We start from the raw sequence: 22,512 nt of genomic DNA on the forward strand, positions 1-22,512 counted from the left end.
AAATGAGTGAAGTCTGCAAACGAAGTCTATTATAGAAGTCTACGGAAGAAGTCTAACCACGAAGTCTACTATGAGAAAGTAAAACACTAACCGTATCAGCTAGCCATTTCGTCGGTGCCGGAGAATGTAATACCAATCGATCGAAGAGTTTCTTGGGCGTTTTGGCCAGGCACTGTACAAGTGAAAGAGTTAGAAAAGAAATAATACTATGAGGAAGTCTACTTACGTACGTATAGAAGTCTACTTACGGGTTTGATTTGATAAAGTTCATTAGAGTGGTATGCTTCGCCCTGACACCGGTTTGATCAAAAGGATCATATCCACGGGCACGGCCGGAGTGAGATGCCGACGATGGAATGATGGCCTTTGCGGTGCTGTTTCCTAAGAAGGGACTCTTCTGTGTCTCAGCCAGCTGGCGGTGTCGGGCACTCGTTGCTCGGGCAACTAGCTGAGCCGCTTCTCTGGCTTTGGCATTTTTGGCAAGTGCAACCGCATCGAAGTCTACATCACACGTCTTCGGGTCAATTTCACAAATACTAGGCTCTGGGGCCTCTTCTTCATTAACGGCAGCCTTCTTTCCTTTTGCATCCCCGGGGGCGTTAACACTCTCACACGCACCAACGTTGACATTAGCCTTCTTCGGAGCATCATCTTTCTCTGAATTACTCTGCAGTATATTGTCAGAAACATGCATGAATATACAAATGAGTACACCAATGTTATAATTTAGTAACATGTTTTATCATAGTCTGAAAATTGTAAACAACAAGTTTTGAAAACATAAGTAAATAATCTCACATGGTACATAACAGTAGTAAACATGTTCGAATTCAAATGACATTAGTATTAAGTGTTCCTAACTTTGTGTGATCTTGTTCGCATGTAATGTTTTCGTATAGGCGGAGGGTTTTTGAAACTAACCCCTTCATGCTTCTTGGATCCAGTGCCCTGCTGCTGGGTTGGCTCTTCCTCAGTGTGCTTCGCCGACCCTGTAGTCAACTCTTCTACCGCACGCTCTACAGATTCAACCTTCTCGGTGAGAATTTTGATCTGCTTTTCACAGCTACCAAGACCATTCAGCATCTTGGTTGAAAAGCTATTGAAGCATTGGTCGAAGTGCGCTTTCATAGTAGCGACAACTCCGACCCCTTCATCACCAACGAATGATGCGGCAGATGCAGAGGCTGTGCAGGGTCTCTTGCGACTTGATTCATCTGAGGGAAGGCTCCTCTTTCCGGCTTCTGACTTGACGATGTGTGCACCCAAAACACCTTCCAAAGGCCAATGGTCTTTTGAGAACTTGAAATTGGGGTCATGGAGTGCATTGACAATCTTGAAAATATCTGGATCCTGTTCGTCATCATCCCACACGGGAAACATATCCGCCAAGTCCTTAGCCACGCAGGACTGTATGCGAGCCTGGAAAAACACAATTAATAAATGGATTTAGAGCCATATGAAGCCTCGGAAAACTACGTATGAAGTCTACTCCTGAAGTCTAACATAGATTTCTACTCCTGAAGTCTAACACAGAAGTCTACTCCTGAATGTCACACACTATTAATGACACATATAGAAGTCTACACATGAAGTCTACTTCTGAAGTCTACATTGAAAACTCATTACTACATAGAAGTCTACTACACTAATACAGTACCTGTTTTAGCATGTTGGCGTTGACGTTCTTTCGTCCTCTGGATCCTTTGTAAGCCAGCAAAAGAGGTTCTTCAGTAACATTTGGCAATGGTTCGCCAAATTCAGCAGCAAAATCCGGTAGAGCATAGTAAACCCACAGTTGAAGAGCTTGCACAAATCCTTCTATATGAATGTTTTTGCTGAGATCTTTCTCCTTAACAGAATTGATCAAATGCTGAAAAGCAATTCTTCCCCATGGAAACTCCTTAAAACCTTCGAGATCCATCACTAGTCTGGCATGGTTGACATTTGTGGATGAGCCGAGTCTCGTTGCCACTATGAAACCAGCGTAGATCCCAAGATAACCCAACCGCAGCCTATCATCACGAGACCATGATGAGCAGTTGGAACAGGCTTCGATAATTTCGGTAGTGCTTGGGCCCGACTCGGCATCGACCCCCATTAGCTCCCAAAATGCACGCGTGTCATCTTCAAGCGCAAGATCAGTTAAAGCCAAGTTATCCACGTACCCGCAGTTGAGTCCGGTGATCTCCTCAAACTCATGCAATGAAAACTGAATTGGAGTGGTACCAATGAGACTCCATATCTCGTACCTCTGCTTGCAAACTATCTGAAAGGTCAGCATGTGGTGCACCAGCCTAGAAGCCCAACCAAAATCCAACTCGTGGAACTTTAAAAAGACACCCAACGGTGACTCGTAAATCTCTTCCCATTCATCCTCCTCTAGAGCTGACTTTAGTGCAGGGACCAGCCTATAATCATCAGCGTAATAGCCGATGCTTTTATCCGGGACTGGTTCAAACCCTTTGGTGTAAAGTCTTCTGGGGAATTCAGAGGCCATTATCTAACAAAGATTCCTGCATCAACGGTAACAAAGCTCTAATGAGAAAAACTAGTAACGGTTTGAAACTATACCCGAATGAAGTCTACATTTTCAAAATGAAGTCTACTTTATCAAAATGAAGTCTACTTTCCCAAAATGAAGTCTACTTTCCCAAAATGAAGTCTACTTTCCCAATATGTGAAGTCTACTTTCAGTAAAAGAAGTCTACTTTCACAAAAAGAAGTCTACTTTCACTAAATGAAGTCTACTTTCACAAAATGAAGTCTACTTTCACAAAATGAAGTCTACTTTCACATTCTAAGTACAATCCGAGTCGCGAAGTCTACTGAAGCCAACCGAAGCAATCTTAACATTAAAAAAACAGTATATGAAGCAATCAAAACATCATAAATACTACATATGAAGTCTACAGAACCCAACCGAAGCAATCAATACATGATAAATACTGTATATGAAGTCAATCTACAAAGTTTAGAGTGTTACCGCCTTTATTAGATGCAGCTGGCGCCGAGAAAATACAACCAGATCTGGTAAAAAAACCTAAGTCAAACCCGACGGAACAAAAATTACAGGAAGATAGAAGAAATTTAAGAATTGCTAAGTATATAACTTCGGAACAACATCTACTAACCGTTTTGAGGCAGGAAATTACTTTAACCTCCAACGGCGAAAGCAAATCTGCAAAAAAAAAAAAAACCCTAATTTCATATCTGGAAAATGGGGGTTTAGAAAACGGAACGGTGATGAATACGGAGGAGTAGGGAAGCATGGGGGTGTGGTTGGAGAAAGAAAACTTGCCTGAACGAGTTTATCGGCGGCAGTTCTGAATGTCGACGGCGCCGGAGCAGAGAAACGGAAATCGCCTTCGAGTTTTTTTTTTTTTTACACGAACTTTTCGACGGTTTTTTTTTAACGGGATCTGTAATTCGTATATATAGTCTGGTAATTCCGTACGGTTCGGGTAAGTTTTTTCTGGTTAAAGTTGCTAATTTTCCGGGGTCTAGGTTAATTTACCCGGTTAAGGGCAGTTTCTCTTGGTTAAGGGAAGTTATTCCCGGTTTAATCTCGGTTAAATGTCCGTTAGGTTAATTTTTATGGTTTAGTAGACTTCAATATCGAAGTCTACAACTTTTAAAACCTAAATAATAAATTTACTTCTACTTAATTTAAAAACATACATTTTCATTTACCAATGTGAAAAAATATTTTTTTTGCATTTGGGTTACGATTACGGAATTTATGATGGTAAATTTCATATCAAAATAATTTTTTATAAATTTTTAAATTAAATTTACAGATTTAATTACTTAGTAGACTTCAGTTTTACTTTAGTAGACTTCGTCAGGGAGAAAACGGTAATTAGGACATCCGTTTTTTGTTTACACATATATGATTAAATGATCTTTTTACTACCCCTGTAGATTATATCTGTCAAATGTTTTTCCAGGGGTCTACTTTTGTATTCAAAATCAAGTTTTGGGTTATTTTTAGCAAAAACTCCAAAATTTTATGTAATGTTAAGTTTGGAAAAAATATTGAATAAACAATTTTAATCACTTTTTCGAATGTTTTTATTTTCACAGAACGAGGTTAAGATTTATAATGGTGCTAGACTTGATATTGCATGATATGCTGATAAAAATAAAATATTTGAATTCTAAATTCCAAAAAAAAACTCGAAGAATTATAAATTTTTTAAAAAATATTGTAAGATGAAATATAAAAAATATTTATAGTAAAATCGTATTGAATGATTTTTTTATTAATCTCTTTTTATATTAACTCTTTTAGTATTTAGATGACACACAAACTTCATCAAATTTAAACAGACCACAACTACATAATTGTGGCTCAAATGTTTTACAACCATATACATTAAAATATTTCAAAATTTTAAATTATCATGGTCCACATTATAATTTTTAAATCGGATATTACAATATAATTTATAAATATTTCACTAGATGCTCAAGTTACTATCCAATTATTTGGGTGTGTGCCAACCGTTTTTTTAACAATTTTTTAAACAAACATAAAGAAAGAAAGAAAGAAAGGACATGTAGAGGCCTATACTTACATGAGTATGCCTATAAATTAGGAATGAAAAAAAGAGAACCCGCATATAGAAATCAAAAGTGAAAAAAAAAATGTTTCTAAACGTGAAAAGTAAGGTCAACTTGAATGGAGCTATCTTGATGCTCTCTTGTTTCTTTAGTGCTGTTTTTGCAACCATTCCACTAAGCCCAGTAGCTACTAAACAATCCAAGAACGCAGTGCCTTGTAACACTCATGGTTCGAGGGTTGCAGTTGTTGATGGTGTGGACGCTAAACTCTCGGCCGAGCAAAGATTCATGCGAGACCGTCCACCAAGTGCTTACTGCGTGCGGATTGAAGGGTGCAGCGAACTAATTACTAAATCCCCCAACGTGCAAAAGTTCGAGACCCGCCCGTTTAGTGTTGGTGGATTCAACTGGTACTGATTAATTTTTTTTTCTTTTTTTCAATTTTTTTTTCTTTTTTTCATTTTAACTTCTTAATTTCTCCTTGTCACTTCCCAAAAGGGACATCATTTTACTGATTAATAACTAAACTTCTTATCATGCGTAATGTTTATTTTAGTATGTGTTATGTCTTTTATTTATACCGGGGAGGTTATGTGTAGGACTTTTATTATCGAACCGTTTGGAAGCACCACTAAATTAGGGACTTGGATCTCTGCATACGTTGCAATAGATCCTTCAGGGCTAGTTGGCGAAAACCGCGAGGTTTATGCAGATATCAGGTTTTTGGCCTACCGCAAGACTTTGGATCAATATTGGACATCTATGGGTATGTAATCTTAAATAATATATTGCTATATCAAGAGTTATTTTTTTTCGTCTAATGTAAACTCATTCACAAAACACTAAACTACAAGTCTTATATGCAGACACCTTGGGGAAATCCCAATTTCATCCGACATGTTAACTTTATAGCTAAAGATAGGGAGTATATTTTCGACAATGACCAATGCGTGTTTGGCGTAGACATCTCGGTATATCCTTACTTTAACAAATGGGAGGTCTTGTCTATCGATAAAACGGTCTATGGGCCTAAGTCGTGGAAGCTTTTACATTTCTCAACACTATTCAAAGACTTTTATGTATCTGACGAATTTTCCATTGGAGGAAAAAAAATGGTAAGTCTATTGATGACACATAATAAAAGGAAACATAGATACAAAACATATTTTGATTTATTCAATTTTTTATTAAATATTTATTCAGGGCGTTCAAGGTTTATCCCAATGGTAATGGTACCGGAGAAGGGAACTCATTGTCTCTTTATGTGATACTAAGTGAAAACCAAACCTTGAAACCTTACGAAAAGGTTTATGTCCGAGCCAAGCTGCGAGTTGTGGACCAAAAACAAGCAAAACATGTCGAAAAACCAAGTAATTCGTCTAAGCTTATATAATTTAAATTTTATGTGATCTATAAACTTTAATATTAATGTTAACATAAACATTTTTCTGTTGTTATCTTTACAGTTTTATCATGGTTTGATACACCGGCCGAAGGTTCTGGCTTCGAGCAGTGTGTGTCTTTGACTGATCTCCGAAATCCAGCCAAAGGTCTCATCGTCAATGATACTCTGTCCGTACAAGTTCAGTTTGAGGCTATCTCATCTACTAAATACTATTCTACCAATGATGCTCAACTTATGAGTACTTTCTAAATGTTTACCTGTCAGATCTTAAATAAGAAGCTTTTGTATCTATGCAAAAGCGAATACCAATAATAATAATGACAATTGTTACTTCGACCGCGCGCCAAACTCATTAGAAATTCGCATTAGTTCCCAAGCATCAAAATGTCTACATGTGACTTATCCTAAGCTTCAGATTCTTGGATTCACTTTCCCTTTTAGTTTGGCTCTTCCTATGCCATTCATCTCATCATAAACATCAAACTAGATAAGGTCATTACTTCATTAAACAATTTTGTTAAACCCAATTTTTCCTTCATTAGTTTTAAACTGATTAAATAATGTTGCTATTAGTTTATTTAAATCTAATGCATAACTCTTTAAACGTAAGCACTAACAAAACAAAAGTAATAACATGGCCATAGCTCCCATTAGTTTTCAACTTATCCAACGAATCTCTTTCTCTTACGATCCCAAAGTAGAAATAGGGGGTTACAAATTTCCCCATCTCATTGACTTTTAATCTCGACCTAAACATGTAATATAGTAGTTTGTACTTTGTATTATTGTCATTGAGAATTCAATTCAGTAGCATGCATATTGTTGAAAATAAAAAACCAAAAAAAGACAGGACATAACTTTAATTGCCACTCTAAACTCTATCGTTCCTTTATTTTTTCTCATGCCATTAAAGAAAAACATCGTAGTAATAATAAAATATGTGTTATGCTTTGTATTTTTCACAATATTTTGCATCTTTCTAGTCTTTTCCTCTGAAAATTTTCTTTTGTCTTTTAAAACAAAGAAGGGGACAAACGAGGGACACGCATAACTCACAGGAGCACGCCTATAAATGAAGCAGGTGAAACCTCTCCAACAACAACATAACAAAAAAAGGTTAAAGTGAAAACAAAAAGATTCCTAAACGAAAAGATTCCAATATGAATGGAGAAATCTTGCTGTTCTCTTGCTTATTTTCCTCTCTTTTTGCAACCACTCAACTAAACCCAATAGCTACTAAACAATCGAACAAAGCATTGCCTTGCAACACTCATGTCGCAGCAATTAATGGTGTGGACGCTAAGCTCTCGGTTCTGGCCGAGCAAATGCGAGAAAGTCCACCAAATGCTTGCGTGCAGATCGAGTCGTTCACCGAACTAATAACTAAAAAGCCCACCTTTCAAAGGTACGAGACCCGTCCGTTCAGTGTGGGGGGATTCAACTGGTATAATTCAAAACTCAAGTTCTTATCATTACATAGTTTTGATTGATTATGTTATGTCATCTGATTGATTATGAGCGTTGTTTCTTAAAAATGTGTAGGAGCATACGTTGAGTTTGATCAGTAGATCAAAAGTCACACAAAGTAAATAACATGTTTTGGTATCATGATAATATGATGAATGTATTTACTGAGGAGAGAATAATTGAGACTGATATGAGGAGATGATAGAAGAAAATTATATCTTCCATGTAAGTAGTTACCCTTAATACAATCTACTACCTATTAAAAGAGTTTGTGTTCGATTGGAACTACATAGTTACCCAATCATCGGAGTTTCGATTCCCATGTCTTTCTTGTGAGGTTGAAGGGCCAAGTGGCCCAAGTGAGCCGGGCGTATAGGCTCATGACAAAAGAAAAGAGAGTTTGTGTTCTTATTATTTTGGAATCTCTATCACTATATATTTTTCGTTTTCACTCTTGTCGGCAAAACTTTGTGGAAATCTATTTACTAGTAAAATAACATTTTTCTTCGCCTACAAACTCGAACTACCAATTACTGGCCTTGTTGTTTGATCAAGGATTATCTCAAGACAAGCACAACGAAAATATGTTTATGTATTTTTTTGGACAAAAAAAAACTGTTAAAATCCAATTTAATTTCAAAATAAATTTATAAGAAGTAGATAAGTGGCTATAGCCAGAGTTTGAGTATTTCTGTTTGCTTGGTTCTCTGCTTCGAGCCTGAAACAAAATCTGTCCATTTGGTAATATTTGAAAAAAAATGTTATATATTGGCCAATCTCAGGCTGATCATATAATGAAATTAAAATATATATATAAAAAATTAGATAGGAATGTGATTTTTCAAAAGAAACTGTAAAAACGGAAAGAAGCAACAACAATATAATATAGATGGGGCAACAAAACCAGGTTTTATATAAAAACAAAAAATAAACATAACAGCAGATCAACTGAACTTCTCTTAAACCCAGACACAGCCATATTTTATTACACACTTACTTCCACGTTCTTAATCAAAACATTTCCACTTTCTGAATCACAACATTCATCTTCAACAAGTCACCACGCAAGAAACTGTGAGGGATCAACATGAAATTGTTTTGAGGGATTTGAAAACTCAGTTCACGAATCCTCTTCACCTCTGGTGATTGGTAAGTCATAATGTGTCCATCCTCACTTTTGTAGAAGATATCATACGAGAACTCTCCACCTTCTGAAGCAGATGGTGCAATGCAACTTACAGTTACATACACACCATACGGCTCCTTAATACACTGCACCACAAACAGTAGTTTCTTCACACCCTCCCTTTTGATTAATATCTTATCACTGATGTTCATCTGGACACTAAAGGAAACGCCACACTTGAACATACTATCCGCTCTTTGTCTACTGTCACCTTTCAGGTGAGTAAATCTATAGTGATCGTAGAGATCCTTGTATGGTCCAGTGTAGTTGCAGTCTAGCACAGGGCAGGAGCACAGAGAGAAAGCACATTCTTTTTCATGAGTTGATACTTTCCCATAAGACACTTTCTTAGCGCAACCTAACGTGGCGTTTTGGCATGGGATCAAAATCGATTCAAGAACACTCTCCATTGCTCTGCAGCGAATGTGGCCGATAGGCAAAGTACAAGAAGGGCATTTATCACTCAGTTCGGCACAGCAAGAAGAGCAAGCCAAATGCCCATTATCACACTGAAATGAAAAAATCCACTGATTAACAATCAAAGCTACACTCGAGAAAACCTAACTAATGAATTCCACTTGACTTAACATCACTCAACCATCAGATGAACAAGAACATGAAGAGAATAAAAAAGAAGATTAACCAAAAATCAGATGTCATCTAGTAGATCTCGGTCTTAACTCCTAGTAAATGACCACAATTTCAAATATAATCATTTTCATTGCAAAGTTTGACCCAGAAAAAGAAAGCAGCTATCTAAGTTCCAAATCAATATGTATTAGAAACGTAACCTGGAATATTGGAATATTGAGTGGCTCGAAGCAGATAGGGCAATCAAGTACATCGAAATCCACCATCGCCGAGCGTATATTATCTGTTCGCTGCCTCTTGTGCAAGCGAATGTTGCCCGAACCATCGTTTTCGCTTGAGGCAGACTCCATATCAAAATGCTTTAACACAAAATGGAATATGGAACAACTGTTTAAACAAAAAATGGAACTAGTGAATCGAGATGATTAGTCTACATATTTAAATAGAAGAGATGGTTTAAACCTAATTAAAATCACTTTCCGTCTTCACAGGCTCCAATCATCCGATTCCCGAAGAGTTTCAAGTAAAAGCTGCATGCGTACATTATGACTTGGACGGATTTCGAAGAGTTTGATGGGCTCAAATAAGTTAATCAATTAACCATAAGTAAATTAAGTAACTTTTACTTTCGTAGACTGTTTTGCCACGTGTCAGTTTACCAAACTAAGATTTTATTCAAGTGTCGTTTGATCTATCCGGTATAAATATGGTTATAACGTTCGGATTATTATGAAACTAGGTGGTAGTCCGCACCATGTGCGGGCAGAAGTGTATTAAAAATAAAAGTTTTATTATTTGTTCTGAGAGTGATGATCACATACTCTAATTTTTCGTAAATTTGAGTTGTTTAACTTAAATAGACGAAAAGATTAATACTGTGAGTAATTTACATAATACTATCAAACGTGAAACACAAGAAAACTTATAACTTATCAAACTAAAAAAAACAAAGGCAAAGAGAGCACCGATCAATTATCCCAAAACCTCAAAATATAATAGTTGATGTGTTTTGAATTCGGTAAAAGATATAATGTTAGAAGATTTAACACAAAATATAATTGGGTGATCACATCTTTAAACGATTAACTTTATTATAAATAAGTAACAAACACAAATATAACAACAATTTTGGACATTTGACCAACAATTAAAAGATCTAATAACCATAACGAATATATTGTTCCATTTACTAAAACATTGTAATTACAGAAGTTTATTTTCTGTAATTCCTTTTATCTCTCGCTTGCCAGAAAATTTATCTCCATTTTCTTGCAAGTGTTTGTCATTCTAATTGGTTCTTCCATATGTTTTTTTTTTATAACTTATTTAATTTATGTTTCTTCTTATTAATCTTTTTTGACCGTGACTTATTCTTTATCATATTTTTTTTTCCAACAGTTGTTCTTCTCCATTCTGTTTTGGTTTGTTAGTCTTTCTCTTCAGATTATTCTTTTTCATTGTTTTTGTCTTCTCTGACTTATTATTCTTTCGGTTTTTCTTCATCTTCTACTTCTTCATCTCTATCTTCTTCTTTCCTTCATCTTCTCTATATTATTAATTTTCTTTTTTTCATGGTATTTTCCCTTAATCTCTTAATCATCTTGGGCTTCTTCTTTTTTATAATCTTTGTCTTCTTCGACTTCTTCTTTATTGTCTTGTTCTTGTTTTTCTTCCTTCTTATAATTCATCACATTTTTCTTCTTTGTCTTCTTTGATTTCTTGTTCTATGTTTTTCTTAGCTTCTTTACTCATCTTCACCTTCTCATACTTTGTCATCTTCAACTTCAGTTTTTCTGTCTTATCTAGAACATATATGTCCTCTTGTTTCCTGTGTTTTTCTTAGTCAGCTCTCTCTTCTTCTCCTCCTCTTTTTTTTTTGATCTCATCTTCCTCGTTTCCTTCTTCATCTTCATCCTCTTCGACTTTGACTTCTACTTCTTTATCCTCTTTGTCTTCTCCAACACCTGCTTTTTCTTCATTTTATTTCTTTTGATTTTTTTTTAATCTATCATTCTTACTTATCTCGCCTTTGTCTTCTTCCTCTTCTGCTTTGTCTTCCTTTGCTTCCTCTTTTGATCTTCCTCATTATATTTTTCTTCTTCTTTTTCTTATTTTCTTTGACTTATTTTTCATAATAATCATAATCTCAACTTCTTCTTTTTTCCACTTTCTTACTCCCCCTCTTCTTCCTCTTATTCTTCTACTACCTAGTTTTCTCATTTTTTATTTTTCTCTAACTTCTCTAATGGCTGATTCTTTTTCTTCTTCTTCTTCAACTTCCCCATATTGTTATCCTTATGCTTCTTCATTAGTTTGGGTTATCAACCTTTTTATTTTTCTTTTCGGATTTAATTGATATGACTTTGTCTTTGTTTTTTTTGACTTCTTCGTCGTCTGTTCGTCTTCTTTTTCTGCTTCTTCTTCTTTTGTATCCTTCGATTTCTTCAGTAGTTTTTTTTCTCTTATTTTGAATATGAATTATAATTGATAGTTGCATTAATTTGTACAGAATCAATTTTCTTAAAGGTAGTATAATAATTCTTGTGCAATAAAAAAAAAGAACGGATTTGTGGGCTAACATGTTTTTTTCATCGTTGTTTTGCTCTGTTTATGCTACCTCTAACGGAGGTTTCATGAAGCTTTTTTTCATTCAATCAAAATCAAATTCAGATGAAATACTTTTACAATACACAACTTTTCAAAAACGATGTCTCATTGCTCTCATTGGAAATCAGATCATTACGTCCGTTTTCACATGTAAAATAATAATAAAATGATCAAAAAGTTGCAACAAATCTGTAGAAGTTCAGAAAAAAAAACGTTTCGTCATTCTTATTCCCTATTTTGTTCTCTTAGTTTACTTTCAACCATCTTAGCTATCTCTTCATTCTCCTTCTTCATATCATTCTTATGTATGTATTGTGTTCCTCTTCTTTATTGTTTGTAAAGGTCATTTTATATATTTGTGTTCATAAATGTTTATGAATAATCAGTTATTGTTCGTAAATATAAATTTGTAAAAAACTAATTAACAACAATTATTATTTATAATCACCTGTTAGATTCATGGGAAGATATGATTCCAAAGTTTGAGCCAATCAACTATAGTTTACGGGATGAACTCTAGGTTTAAGAAAAAAAATAAAGAAGCTCAGGTGAATTTATACTTACGAACACGAATATAAAAAATTAGTTATCTATACAAAGAAGCTAAGGTTAATTTAATAAACTAAGCTATCTATAGAAAGATGGAATATAAGAAAATAGGCTATCTATACAAAGAAGCGCAAGTTAATTCAGGAAAGTAAGCTATCTATACAAAATTAACATCTCCTTACAAATAAGAAAATATAAAAGACGTTTATGAACAATAAAGAAGAGGAACATGACCTAAGAAAACAGTGACGGTTGTTGTAAGTGAAAAACATATGTAGACGATAGGGTATATATATAGTGTAGATCAGATGTTTTAGGCTTTAGAATTTCTTTGTTGGTGGCCCATTTAACTGATTGGTGGCTATGACCGAGAATAAAACCGCTGGCCCATTAACAAACTCGATAAAAAAAACTATGTCACACATATTGACACGTAGGATTAATGATTATCCTATCAAAATAAATTAAAACGACACATATATAGATTTTAATAATGATACATAAGTGAATCGCTCTGGAGACGACACATAGAATTTTTGACTTTACAAATAATAGTATAGATTTCAGCAGGTTAATAATTTTCAGTTGGGCTTTTATGCCCAACTCGTATGGAGAATACACAGTATATGTGTGATTGTGATTACCGACGTAACTCTAATTAATTAAAAGGATTTTATGATAAAAAGTAAAGTAGTTTTAATTAATAAACTACATGTAGAAACTTATAGGCCACTAGTGATAATTCCTCAAGACAAATCGATTCGTAACTGTTAGAAAACTTATATGCTCAAAGGTTATATTCATACTTCAATGCTCAAGTTATTAGTATTTTCTGAATGTTTACCTTGTCAGATCTTTAAATAAGAGGCTACTAGGCTAGGCATGTATGCAAAGCGAATAATAATAAAAAAATTAATAAAGATTGACAATTCTTACTTTCGATACCAACCTCATTACTATCATTAGAAAAAGCATCATTACAAAGCTCCAAAATGTCTAAATGCATGTATGCAATTAAATATAGAAAAATTACAGCTCGTTTTTTTTCTCTTCAAAATTTGTTAGTGAAAATCGCACAACGGTATTTTAAAATCTATTATATAAAGAGTAGGTTGTGTCTCATAAACTTGACACATCAGCACTTCCTCTTTTGACACATCAGCTCTCTAAAATTTAATTTAGAATTAATTGTTACAGTCTCCTCTATTTAAATCACATAGTTCAAGATGAATTTAATTAACAATAAAAATTCCAAAGCTCTTTTCGATGCAAATTTCTCTTCTTATTAATGGTTGTTTCGGAAAATCATTAGTTCCCTCCTCACCTTTCATAATTGTATCTCATCAGATACTCTTATAATTTCATTGCTTCCACTTGGATTGTGGTGATTCTCGACACTTAAAGATATATGCTCGTTCGTTCAACTGATTGATCGGATGTGATGGTCATATCATATGTAACTCATTTACTCAAATTTGAACCGTCTGAAGGGAAAGTTGACAAATGAAAAAGGCTCGGATCTGAGTGGAAATACTCAGATTATTTCGCTTGGTGTTCCTTTATTGACGAAAAGAGGTTTGCGTGAGGTTATTCCGTGCATCTAGATTGAGTTATACCAGTGTAAAGAGATGAACACGGCTCGATTTCAATTGTTTGATGAAGTTCCTTAGAGAGTTTTCTATTGTCGTATTGCGAGTAATGAGTATTAAATAAAGCTGTCTTGGTTTATTTATTTAGTTATATATAAATATGTATATATATTTTCATGAAACTCTTCTGGTATCAGTCACCAAAGTTTACATCGCTTCTGGTATTTTACAACTCAGAGTTCTTTTGTTCATCAATTATTATAAGTAAGGAAAATATTTACAATATATGTCTTGGTTTATTTATTTAGTTATATATAAATATGTATATATTTCCATGAAACTCTTCTGGTATCAGTCACCAAAGTTTACATCGCTTCTAGTATTTTACAACTCAGAGTTTTTTTGTTCATCAATTATTATAAGTAAAGAAAATATTTACATATATATTGTAAGCATATGACTGTGCTTAATTTTGCAGGGAAATGGTCGCTTATTTGTAAACATATCTATTCTATTAAAACAGAAGCACATTTAGTTCTTGCATCCAAACACTCCCAAAGTTTTTTTATAATATTTTATTTTATTTTTATATTTAATTTCCAAAAATTAGTTATTAATTTAGATATTATTATATTTCCTAAAATCTAGGTCATCTTTAATTTAAATTTCAAATTATTAGAAATTTAATTAAATTTAGTTACAAAAATTTGCATTCAATTTAATTTAAATTCAAAAAATTCAAAAAATTATAACTAAATTTTATTACGAAAATTTAGATAATAATTTTAATACTTTAGAATTTATTAAATACAGAAAAGATTTAATTTTAAATTTTAAATTTAAATAATATTTTTATAAAAATGCATTGTAAATAAATATTTTATCGTATTTTATCATAAACACTCGGTCTAAAATATCAAATATTTGAGATTAATAAATATTTATATTATACAATAATATGATCGAGCTGATTAAAGTTATATATATATATTTAAGGTCCATGAGTTAATTTATTAAAACATGTAAGATATTAAGATGATTTGAGACAATTAAACTAACAAGTTAGCCTATATATATATATATATATATATATTTTAATAGCACAAATAGTAAATAAATATCTTATTATATTTTTTCATAATCAATTGGTCCAAATATTCCATATTAGTAAATATTTATAGGGTTTTACAATTATAATTATAGTCTTATACGAGTTAGTTTGTCAAAACATGTAAGATACTAAAAATGATTTAAGACAACTAAACAGATGGATTAGCAAATTCATAGATATATAGATTGTTTATGTGTAAATCTAAATTCACATAATAAAAAAGTTTATAATTAATATTAGATCAATGTATACTTAATTAATGTATACTCTTATTCTACTAATATACAAATTTTACTGTTTAAAATTAAAATATGATAACAATTTTTTGATTTAAAAAAATAAATAACAAAAATAAATTATATCTAAACAAAAAAGATAAATGCAACTTATATTAGAAATAAAAAATAAAACATTCCTGTGCGGATGCGCGGGATTAAAATCTAGTTAGTTTTTATACTTGAGTACAAACAGAAATTAGTTACTCGAAAATTTTGCTAAGAAAAAATAATTATATTTTCCTTTTTCTATCCGTTCACCAGCACAACTTGTGTTATATTGGATTTGTGTCTCTTATAAATTGCAGTGGTGTTATTATCGCTGAAGGCATTCTTAGCGCCAGAAAGTCTCTTACGAAGGTGTCCCTTCACGTTTGATTTTTGGAATTTTTTTTTATCTGTTTTTAGACTATATAAACAAAGGTTTTTCCCTAAAGTTTGGTATTGTTTATTTTTAATTGTCAAGATTATTTTGATTTTTCCTGTTGTATGTCCAACTTTCCCGTTGTGGCTGTGTTGGAGTTTTGTACCCATTGCTACATCGCTTTGGCTATTGCCTGGATTAGAAAGAATCCATCATACTCACGTGGTCTAGAAAATATAATTGTTGTACATAAATGAAGTCTACATTGTGAGAATGCGAAACTTGGTTTGCTAAATGCATTATGTATGAAAATTTCCAAAATAAAAAGATGGTAATAAAGAAGGGAAGTTAGTTCATGAGAATATTTCTATAGTAATGTTGGTGAACCAAGGGATCTGGAGTTTGTAAAAAGTTTGAAATAATGTGCCATTCTTAAGGATTAAAAATTTAAAATCAACAAAGGTTTTCTTAGATTCTTGCTCATTCTTAAGGATGACTTGATTCTTTGTCCTAGAGACTTACCGAAGCAGTTTCAAAGGAGTTAGAGATTCTCACAATTCTTTGTTCATCAGTTCGTGTCACAGGGTGTACTGATCATCCATGTGATTTATAATTCAAAGTTAAGTCCAAATAATTAAACCACTTATCACTTCACATTATATACAGAGCACTTCATCATCTACAAAATAAAAACTTATAATTCATAATTCAATTAATGTTTTGTGAAAATCTCTTTGGGAGAAAACGTTTGGATTTCATAAAAAAAGTTGTTAGAATCTCTTCTAAATTTACATAATTTTAGTTTGAGTACAAAATTTTATTTTTTTACCATGGAATTTCTAATATGATATTAAAATACCAAAATGAACAAAGCTAAAAAATAAAACTACATTACCAACAAAAATATATATAAAGACCCCGCGCATATGCGCAGGTATGCTCCTAGTAGTATTTAAGGATTTTAGTCAATCTTCTCAATGTAAATTGATTTTGAGTTAGAAATCCATTATAATTCATATGTAACAAAATTGTTAGCCTTTGCTAAGGGGAAGTTTCAGATCTACGGATTCACTTTTCCAATTCTCTATGTTTATTTTGTGGTCCTTATTCTCTTGTAAAAACATAAGATTTGTTTTAATATCTTATAGAAGAACAAAATTCCAATAAATTTTTAGATTTTATCATGAAAAGATGATATATATATTTCCACATTTGCTTCAACATTTGCTTTTCTTTCCCAAAAACTTATAGTCCGCTGGGTGTACACAACAAATGGGAGTGACTTACTTGTACATTGTCTACATGTAATCATGTATATATATGATGTTACTCGAAATCAAGTATCAGTCGTTTATTATCTACGAAAAGACTGAGAAAAGAAAGAGGGGAAAAGAAGAGAAACAAAGCTGCCAAGAAAATAAAAGAAAAACTACATATTACAAAAGATATATTTTCGAAATGAAAATTAGCAAAAGCCCCTAATTGAGCGAGAGGCTCTCAAGATTTAAGCATGAGCATGGTGTAAATGGTAGAGATAGTGTTGGTTGTTGAATACACAAGTCCAACAAGTGCTGTTAACGTTTCCAAAGCTTGGTTCCTTTGGCATCGTCAATGGTCTGCTCGATCTACACCCAAACATTTATGCCAAAATAAAAAAAAATAGATTTAATTAATAACCATATGAATGATCATACACAATCCTCTAGTTCATTATAATTTATAAGAATGGTTTAATGATTTTTCACTTATACTGAAAAATGCATCTAACACTATATAAATTTATTTCTCTAATTAAAAAACTGATTACTTAGAAATAACACTAAACTATTATAATGTGCAATATAAATAAAAAAACGACATTTATTTTGGAACAGGGGAAATAAATCTAACGATGATGAAACTAACCTCTGTGGGAGAAAAGGCCGGTCGAAAAAAGGCATCAATTGAGCTTTTGGAACCATTTCCTTCCTCAGCATACGAATTTCTTCCTCTTCTATCATCTATTCCATTGTTCGATTTGACACAGTTTAGTTTTGAAATTTCTTCTTAAACCGAAGTAAACCGAATTCAGACTACTGTCATTCTTTTAGTTAAAGAAGTTCCGGTTTTATATCAATGCTCCGATATGCAAAGCATCAACTTGATTAATTTAGGTTAAAATGCATTATAATTCCAATGGTCCACATAAGTCTACCGAAAGTAAATGAAATGTTCAATTTTCGAGTAGCCAGATTCACATATATAGAGAGGCTCCACTCCAGTCATATTATGTACATGGTTTGGCGTCGGTTAACAGCTCAAGAGAGACCAAAACCAATCAGATTACGGTTTACCTCGGTTTAAATTGGTTAAGATTGTTCTCTAGCCTAATAGTGATTATAATCACATTTTAAAAAAAATATTATACCTTTTGCAACCTCTCCTCTTGTTTTTTCTGCAGTTTCGTGATATAATAATTAGTTGCAACCTGCGAAGATGGCAAATGAGCTCCAAGGATAAACACAAAATTTAATGGAAATAAGAAAAAAAATTTAAATCAAATTATTTATGGAAGTTTGAGTAAACCGAATAGTTGAACATGGCACGTTTCACTGCTCTATCGCCAGAATGAAGCTTGAACTCAGTAGGCTTTTTGTTCTCTTTCGCTGGTGCCTTTGAAACATTCTGATTAATAGAAAAAATTCAATAAATTTATGCATGGATAATTAACTAATTGTAAAAGTAAATACGTTTAATGTAGAACTGGTGAATTCGAAAAATATCTGACGTAACAGAAAAATTTTGTTCATGTAAATATGAATTATTTTTTTCTTTTATTTATGCATGCATATATATATATATATTATATTGTTATTATATTGTATATTTTCACAATTGATCGTAATCTTTATAAGGGTACCTTAGTCGCAGCTGGCTTGGTTTTGTCATGCGATCTGTCTTTGAGTTCCACTTTGGTCTACAATAAAATTTCAGTCAACAATCGAAGAAATCAAACCATTCTACATTAATCACTATACACACACTTGTAACGAAAAAACTTTACTTTTTTGACACATTAATTATTTCACAACTTTGGATAGAGAAGTTCACGTCCATAACAAACTATTAGTTAACTAAACTGTTATTAAAAATGGAGGATGAAATTGAAAAATGATTTAGTACTATTGCTTGAAAAAGATTACAAGAGACACACATGCACCCAAACAAAATACTACGTGTGAAACTTCTCATCAGAAGTGGCATTAAAACTATTATAAAATATTGGGACATCCGTACAAAATTCCTATTTCCTTGTTATTGAAATTGCTAGTAAAATGATGTTGACATCATTTGTATAATATTTTTTTGTTTTTTTAAACTGGAATATTTTGTTATCTTTTTCTCTAAAAGGTTTACTGGTATATCTTTTTTTTTACTGGTATATCTTGGAGTAAAAAGGTAGATAAGAAGAAAGAAAAGGTAGAAAACAGATGAAAAAAAGGGTAGAAAACAGATGAAAAGGGAAAAATTTAGAGTTATTTTTTCCACAATTTAAATATTTAGATGGAAAGAAAGACAGACATGTTTTTTTGTTACAACAGTATGGAAGAAAAGTGTTTTCTTCTTGATTAGTAAAAGTGAAACAAAAACGAATTTTTTTTCCTTTGTTATTTTACTGGCTGTATTTTTTACACCTGCATGCGATATATATAAAAGAAATATATTCTTCTAACTAAAAAAACAAAAAACTTATTGGCGGAAGTTTTTTTTTGCTAAAAACTTTACTTATCATTACATTTTTTCCCATAAATTCAATGATATATTTTGAAGGAAAACATACAAGTTAGGGCCTTTATCATCTTTCAATAAAGTCTCCTTTTCCAAAATTTTTCATGACCTGGACAGTCCAGGCTGGACTTATAGACTATGTCAAAATTTGAGGATATTTGATGACAGAAACATTATATATAATATACACACACACTACTGCCTCACCAACAAAATAAAAAAGATAATGTAAAAGAAATCATGAAAAATGGATCTTCATCTCACCATTCCTTTACCGTTGGAACCCAGGGACAGTACAGAAGAAGTTGGGCTTGTTTTCCCAAACTTACAAAAAACAAAAAACAAAAAAAGCAAGAAACAAAAAAAACTTTGTCAATCTCTTTGATTTAATTAATGTATAGATTATTACACACGTGCGAAATATTTACGTGCCATGAGTATATACACGAATGTAGCAACTAAAGTAACCAATTATTAAAGTTGACAAAGAAAAAAAGTAACTAATTATTGAATAACCTTGGGTGAGGATTTTGTGTGTGATGATTTTCCAGTACACATGTTTAAGAGAAGAGATTTAAAGTTTATAAAAGTGGTTGTGAAGAACAATGTTTTAAGAAAATATAACTAAACAAAAACCCAAACGCCTTTACAAACTCTATTTTTCTTTAGTCACAACTTATGATGAACTCTAATTTAAAAAGAAGTAGAATAAAAATATTACTTGATGAGTGAAGGAGATAAGAGATTAAGTGATCAATTTATAGAGATCGAAGAATGACGAAGGAAAATCACAAACAAGTTTGGGCATTAGTAGCTGTCCTAAGTGGCGTCTGTTGCTGCATCAGCAACAAGCTTTAATTAGGGGTTTATTCATGATTTTCTTTGCTATTTCAAAAGAATAATGTTTTATAATGAATATAATTATCTCAGTATAATTCTACTTGGGAGGAGTGATTTACGTCTTATATTTGGTATTCTGGCTCCAGAGAATATTATGCCAAAGGTCCAAGACTTCCAGCTTTACCCCAAATAAAAAGTATATATATATATTTCTTCAGTTAGGTTTAAGTGGCTTCTCAAATCATTCAAAGTTTAATATTAGTAACGTACAATCATAAAGTAATTCGTATTAGAGAAAACAAAGAATGAAAAACTGAAGAAAAGTTACAAAATAATTAGGTGTTTTTGGTAGTGGTGAATTTACGTCCATTTAGAACCACCATCCATGAAACCGGAACTTATCCGTGGGTATAAATAACGCCGCTCTCTTAATTATTATGTACCACCATAGAGCTAGCAACTTACATCGATTGTACGTGTAAATTCTAACTAATAACACTCAAAGCACTTGGATACTAATACTTTAAACCGGTCAATAAGAGAGAGAGGAACTCTAAGTGAATCATATAATTGTTATTGTATATAAACCAAGTTGTCTTGGTGCAGTGGTAATTCCAAATGAGAGATTCTTGGTTCGAGTTTATTTGGTCATCTAGCTGCGTTTTAAATTTAAAATATTTCCAAACGCATACACAAATGTAAAGCGTTGTGGGATTAGTCTTTGAACCTAAACAGATTTTGGGATGCCCACGATTAAAAAAAAAATTGTTATTATATAAACAAAAGTGCAGCTATGCTTATACCCAATAGCCGGGAATATTATTATAATTGATGGAATCTGAGATTCTCAATACACACTTCTAAGCTACTAATAGGCTCATATTTTTGTCCTTAACAAAAACATAAATTGCTTTTTTTTTATATCTGTATAGATATACATACATATTTCTCGATTTCATATTGATAAGCAATTAAAAAATCTAGAGAGTGTTAAGTTGATAATGTTGTCCGACAAAAAAAACAAATGGGTAGAGCTCTCATGCACCAAACTTTCTGATTAAACTTCCCACTCATGCATCTTTGTAATATACCTAGCGTCATTCATGTTCCTTCACATCTCATCTCTGGGATTTATAAGTATTTCTATTATTTTTATCATACTTTGTTAATCGTTAATTAGCTTCTCGTTGTTATAAGACGTTTTATATTGTTTTCCCTGAATTAACTTGATATCTCGATGACCACTCTAGATGGGAGGAGAACAAGTTAGGTTTTTGGTCCTTTGGATATATAGAACAATATTACTAAAATAGTGTACAACCTGAATACTTAAATACTCATCGCGACTAAAGTCTAATTTGTGTACCTCTTTTTTAAAGTTTTGAACTGTTTAAATTCATTTATATTATTATATATGTTGACAAAAAAATCAGAACAACAATTGCTGCAAGAAATTGTGATGATGTAAAGCCACAGAAGCTGATCGTTATTTTATGAAACTTTCATTTTCGCCTAACGTCTTTAAACACCACAAAAAATAACAGGGAAATATGCTTTATAAATGAAACCACAAGCTTCGAATTAAAGCTATCTTTGTAAACCATAAACGCAGTCTATCTGAGTTTGGATTTTTTTTGTTTACAATTGACAACGAAATCAACAAAAAAAAGATGAAGTTTTATAAAAATATATTATTTTATTAATATATGTAAACGAATACGTACAAATTTTCGGTCTGAAACAGTCGAGGCTACATTACTTTCTGAACTGAAATATTAGTCCTGCTAATTATAGTTTTGTGATTTCTTTTAAGTTTTCTCATGGCGCTTAGAATTTATAAATATTCTGACAATATTTTAATATCTAAATGGATACATAAATAACGTTCACATAAAAAACAACCATCGCCTACATCATAAAAATCAAACTAAATTCTACTCTATTTACAAAAACTATATGTGATGCTTAGTGATTTAAAATCTGATAAAGACTGTTATGGGACCTTTCTTGAGCAAGCAGATGAATGTAATGGGCTGAAGACACGGTATGATATTTTATCATGTTTAGGAAAAGTTATTTTTACTAATCCTATTGGAACAAATTTTTGGCACATTATAAATATAGACCTTGATCAGGGTTTGTATTATTTATATACAGAATAATAAATAAATTCTCTAAAATTTTCGGTTAGTTTCGA

The 22,512-nt window shown here is 32.3% G+C and overlaps 3 protein-coding genes across 3 annotated transcripts; all 3 read right to left on the minus strand.

The window, feature by feature from the left end:
- Positions 1-244: 244 nt before the first annotated feature.
- On the minus strand, positions 245-2,497 carry LOC18022809. Its single transcript, XM_006405812.1, has 3 exons — positions 1,658-2,497; positions 922-1,419; positions 245-667 (listed from the first exon to the last, which is right to left on the minus strand). The coding sequence occupies exons 1-3, from the start codon at positions 2,495-2,497 to the stop codon at positions 245-247; spliced, it is 1,761 nt and encodes a 586-aa protein (XP_006405875.1).
- Positions 2,498-8,446: 5,949 nt separating this feature from the next.
- On the minus strand, positions 8,447-9,562 carry LOC18022811 (E3 ubiquitin-protein ligase SINA-like 7). Its single transcript, XM_006405814.2, has 2 exons — positions 9,413-9,562; positions 8,447-9,130 (listed from the first exon to the last, which is right to left on the minus strand). The coding sequence occupies exons 1-2, from the start codon at positions 9,560-9,562 to the stop codon at positions 8,447-8,449; spliced, it is 834 nt and encodes a 277-aa protein (XP_006405877.2).
- Positions 9,563-16,974: 7,412 nt separating this feature from the next.
- On the minus strand, positions 16,975-20,206 carry LOC18022812 (protein TPX2). Its single transcript, XM_006405815.2, has 7 exons — positions 19,992-20,206; positions 19,740-19,799; positions 18,607-18,663; positions 18,273-18,371; positions 18,115-18,174; positions 17,613-17,707; positions 16,975-17,332 (listed from the first exon to the last, which is right to left on the minus strand). The coding sequence occupies exons 1-7, from the start codon at positions 20,031-20,033 to the stop codon at positions 17,212-17,214; spliced, it is 534 nt and encodes a 177-aa protein (XP_006405878.1). The 5' UTR covers positions 20,034-20,206; the 3' UTR covers positions 16,975-17,211.
- Between the last annotated feature and the right edge of the window lie 2,306 nt (positions 20,207-22,512).

The sequence above is a fragment of the Eutrema salsugineum genome, unplaced genomic scaffold (genome assembly GCF_000478725.1).
Source record: "Eutrema salsugineum unplaced genomic scaffold, Eutsalg1_0 scaffold_14, whole genome shotgun sequence".
NCBI classification, from domain to species: domain Eukaryota; kingdom Viridiplantae; phylum Streptophyta; class Magnoliopsida; order Brassicales; family Brassicaceae; genus Eutrema; species Eutrema salsugineum.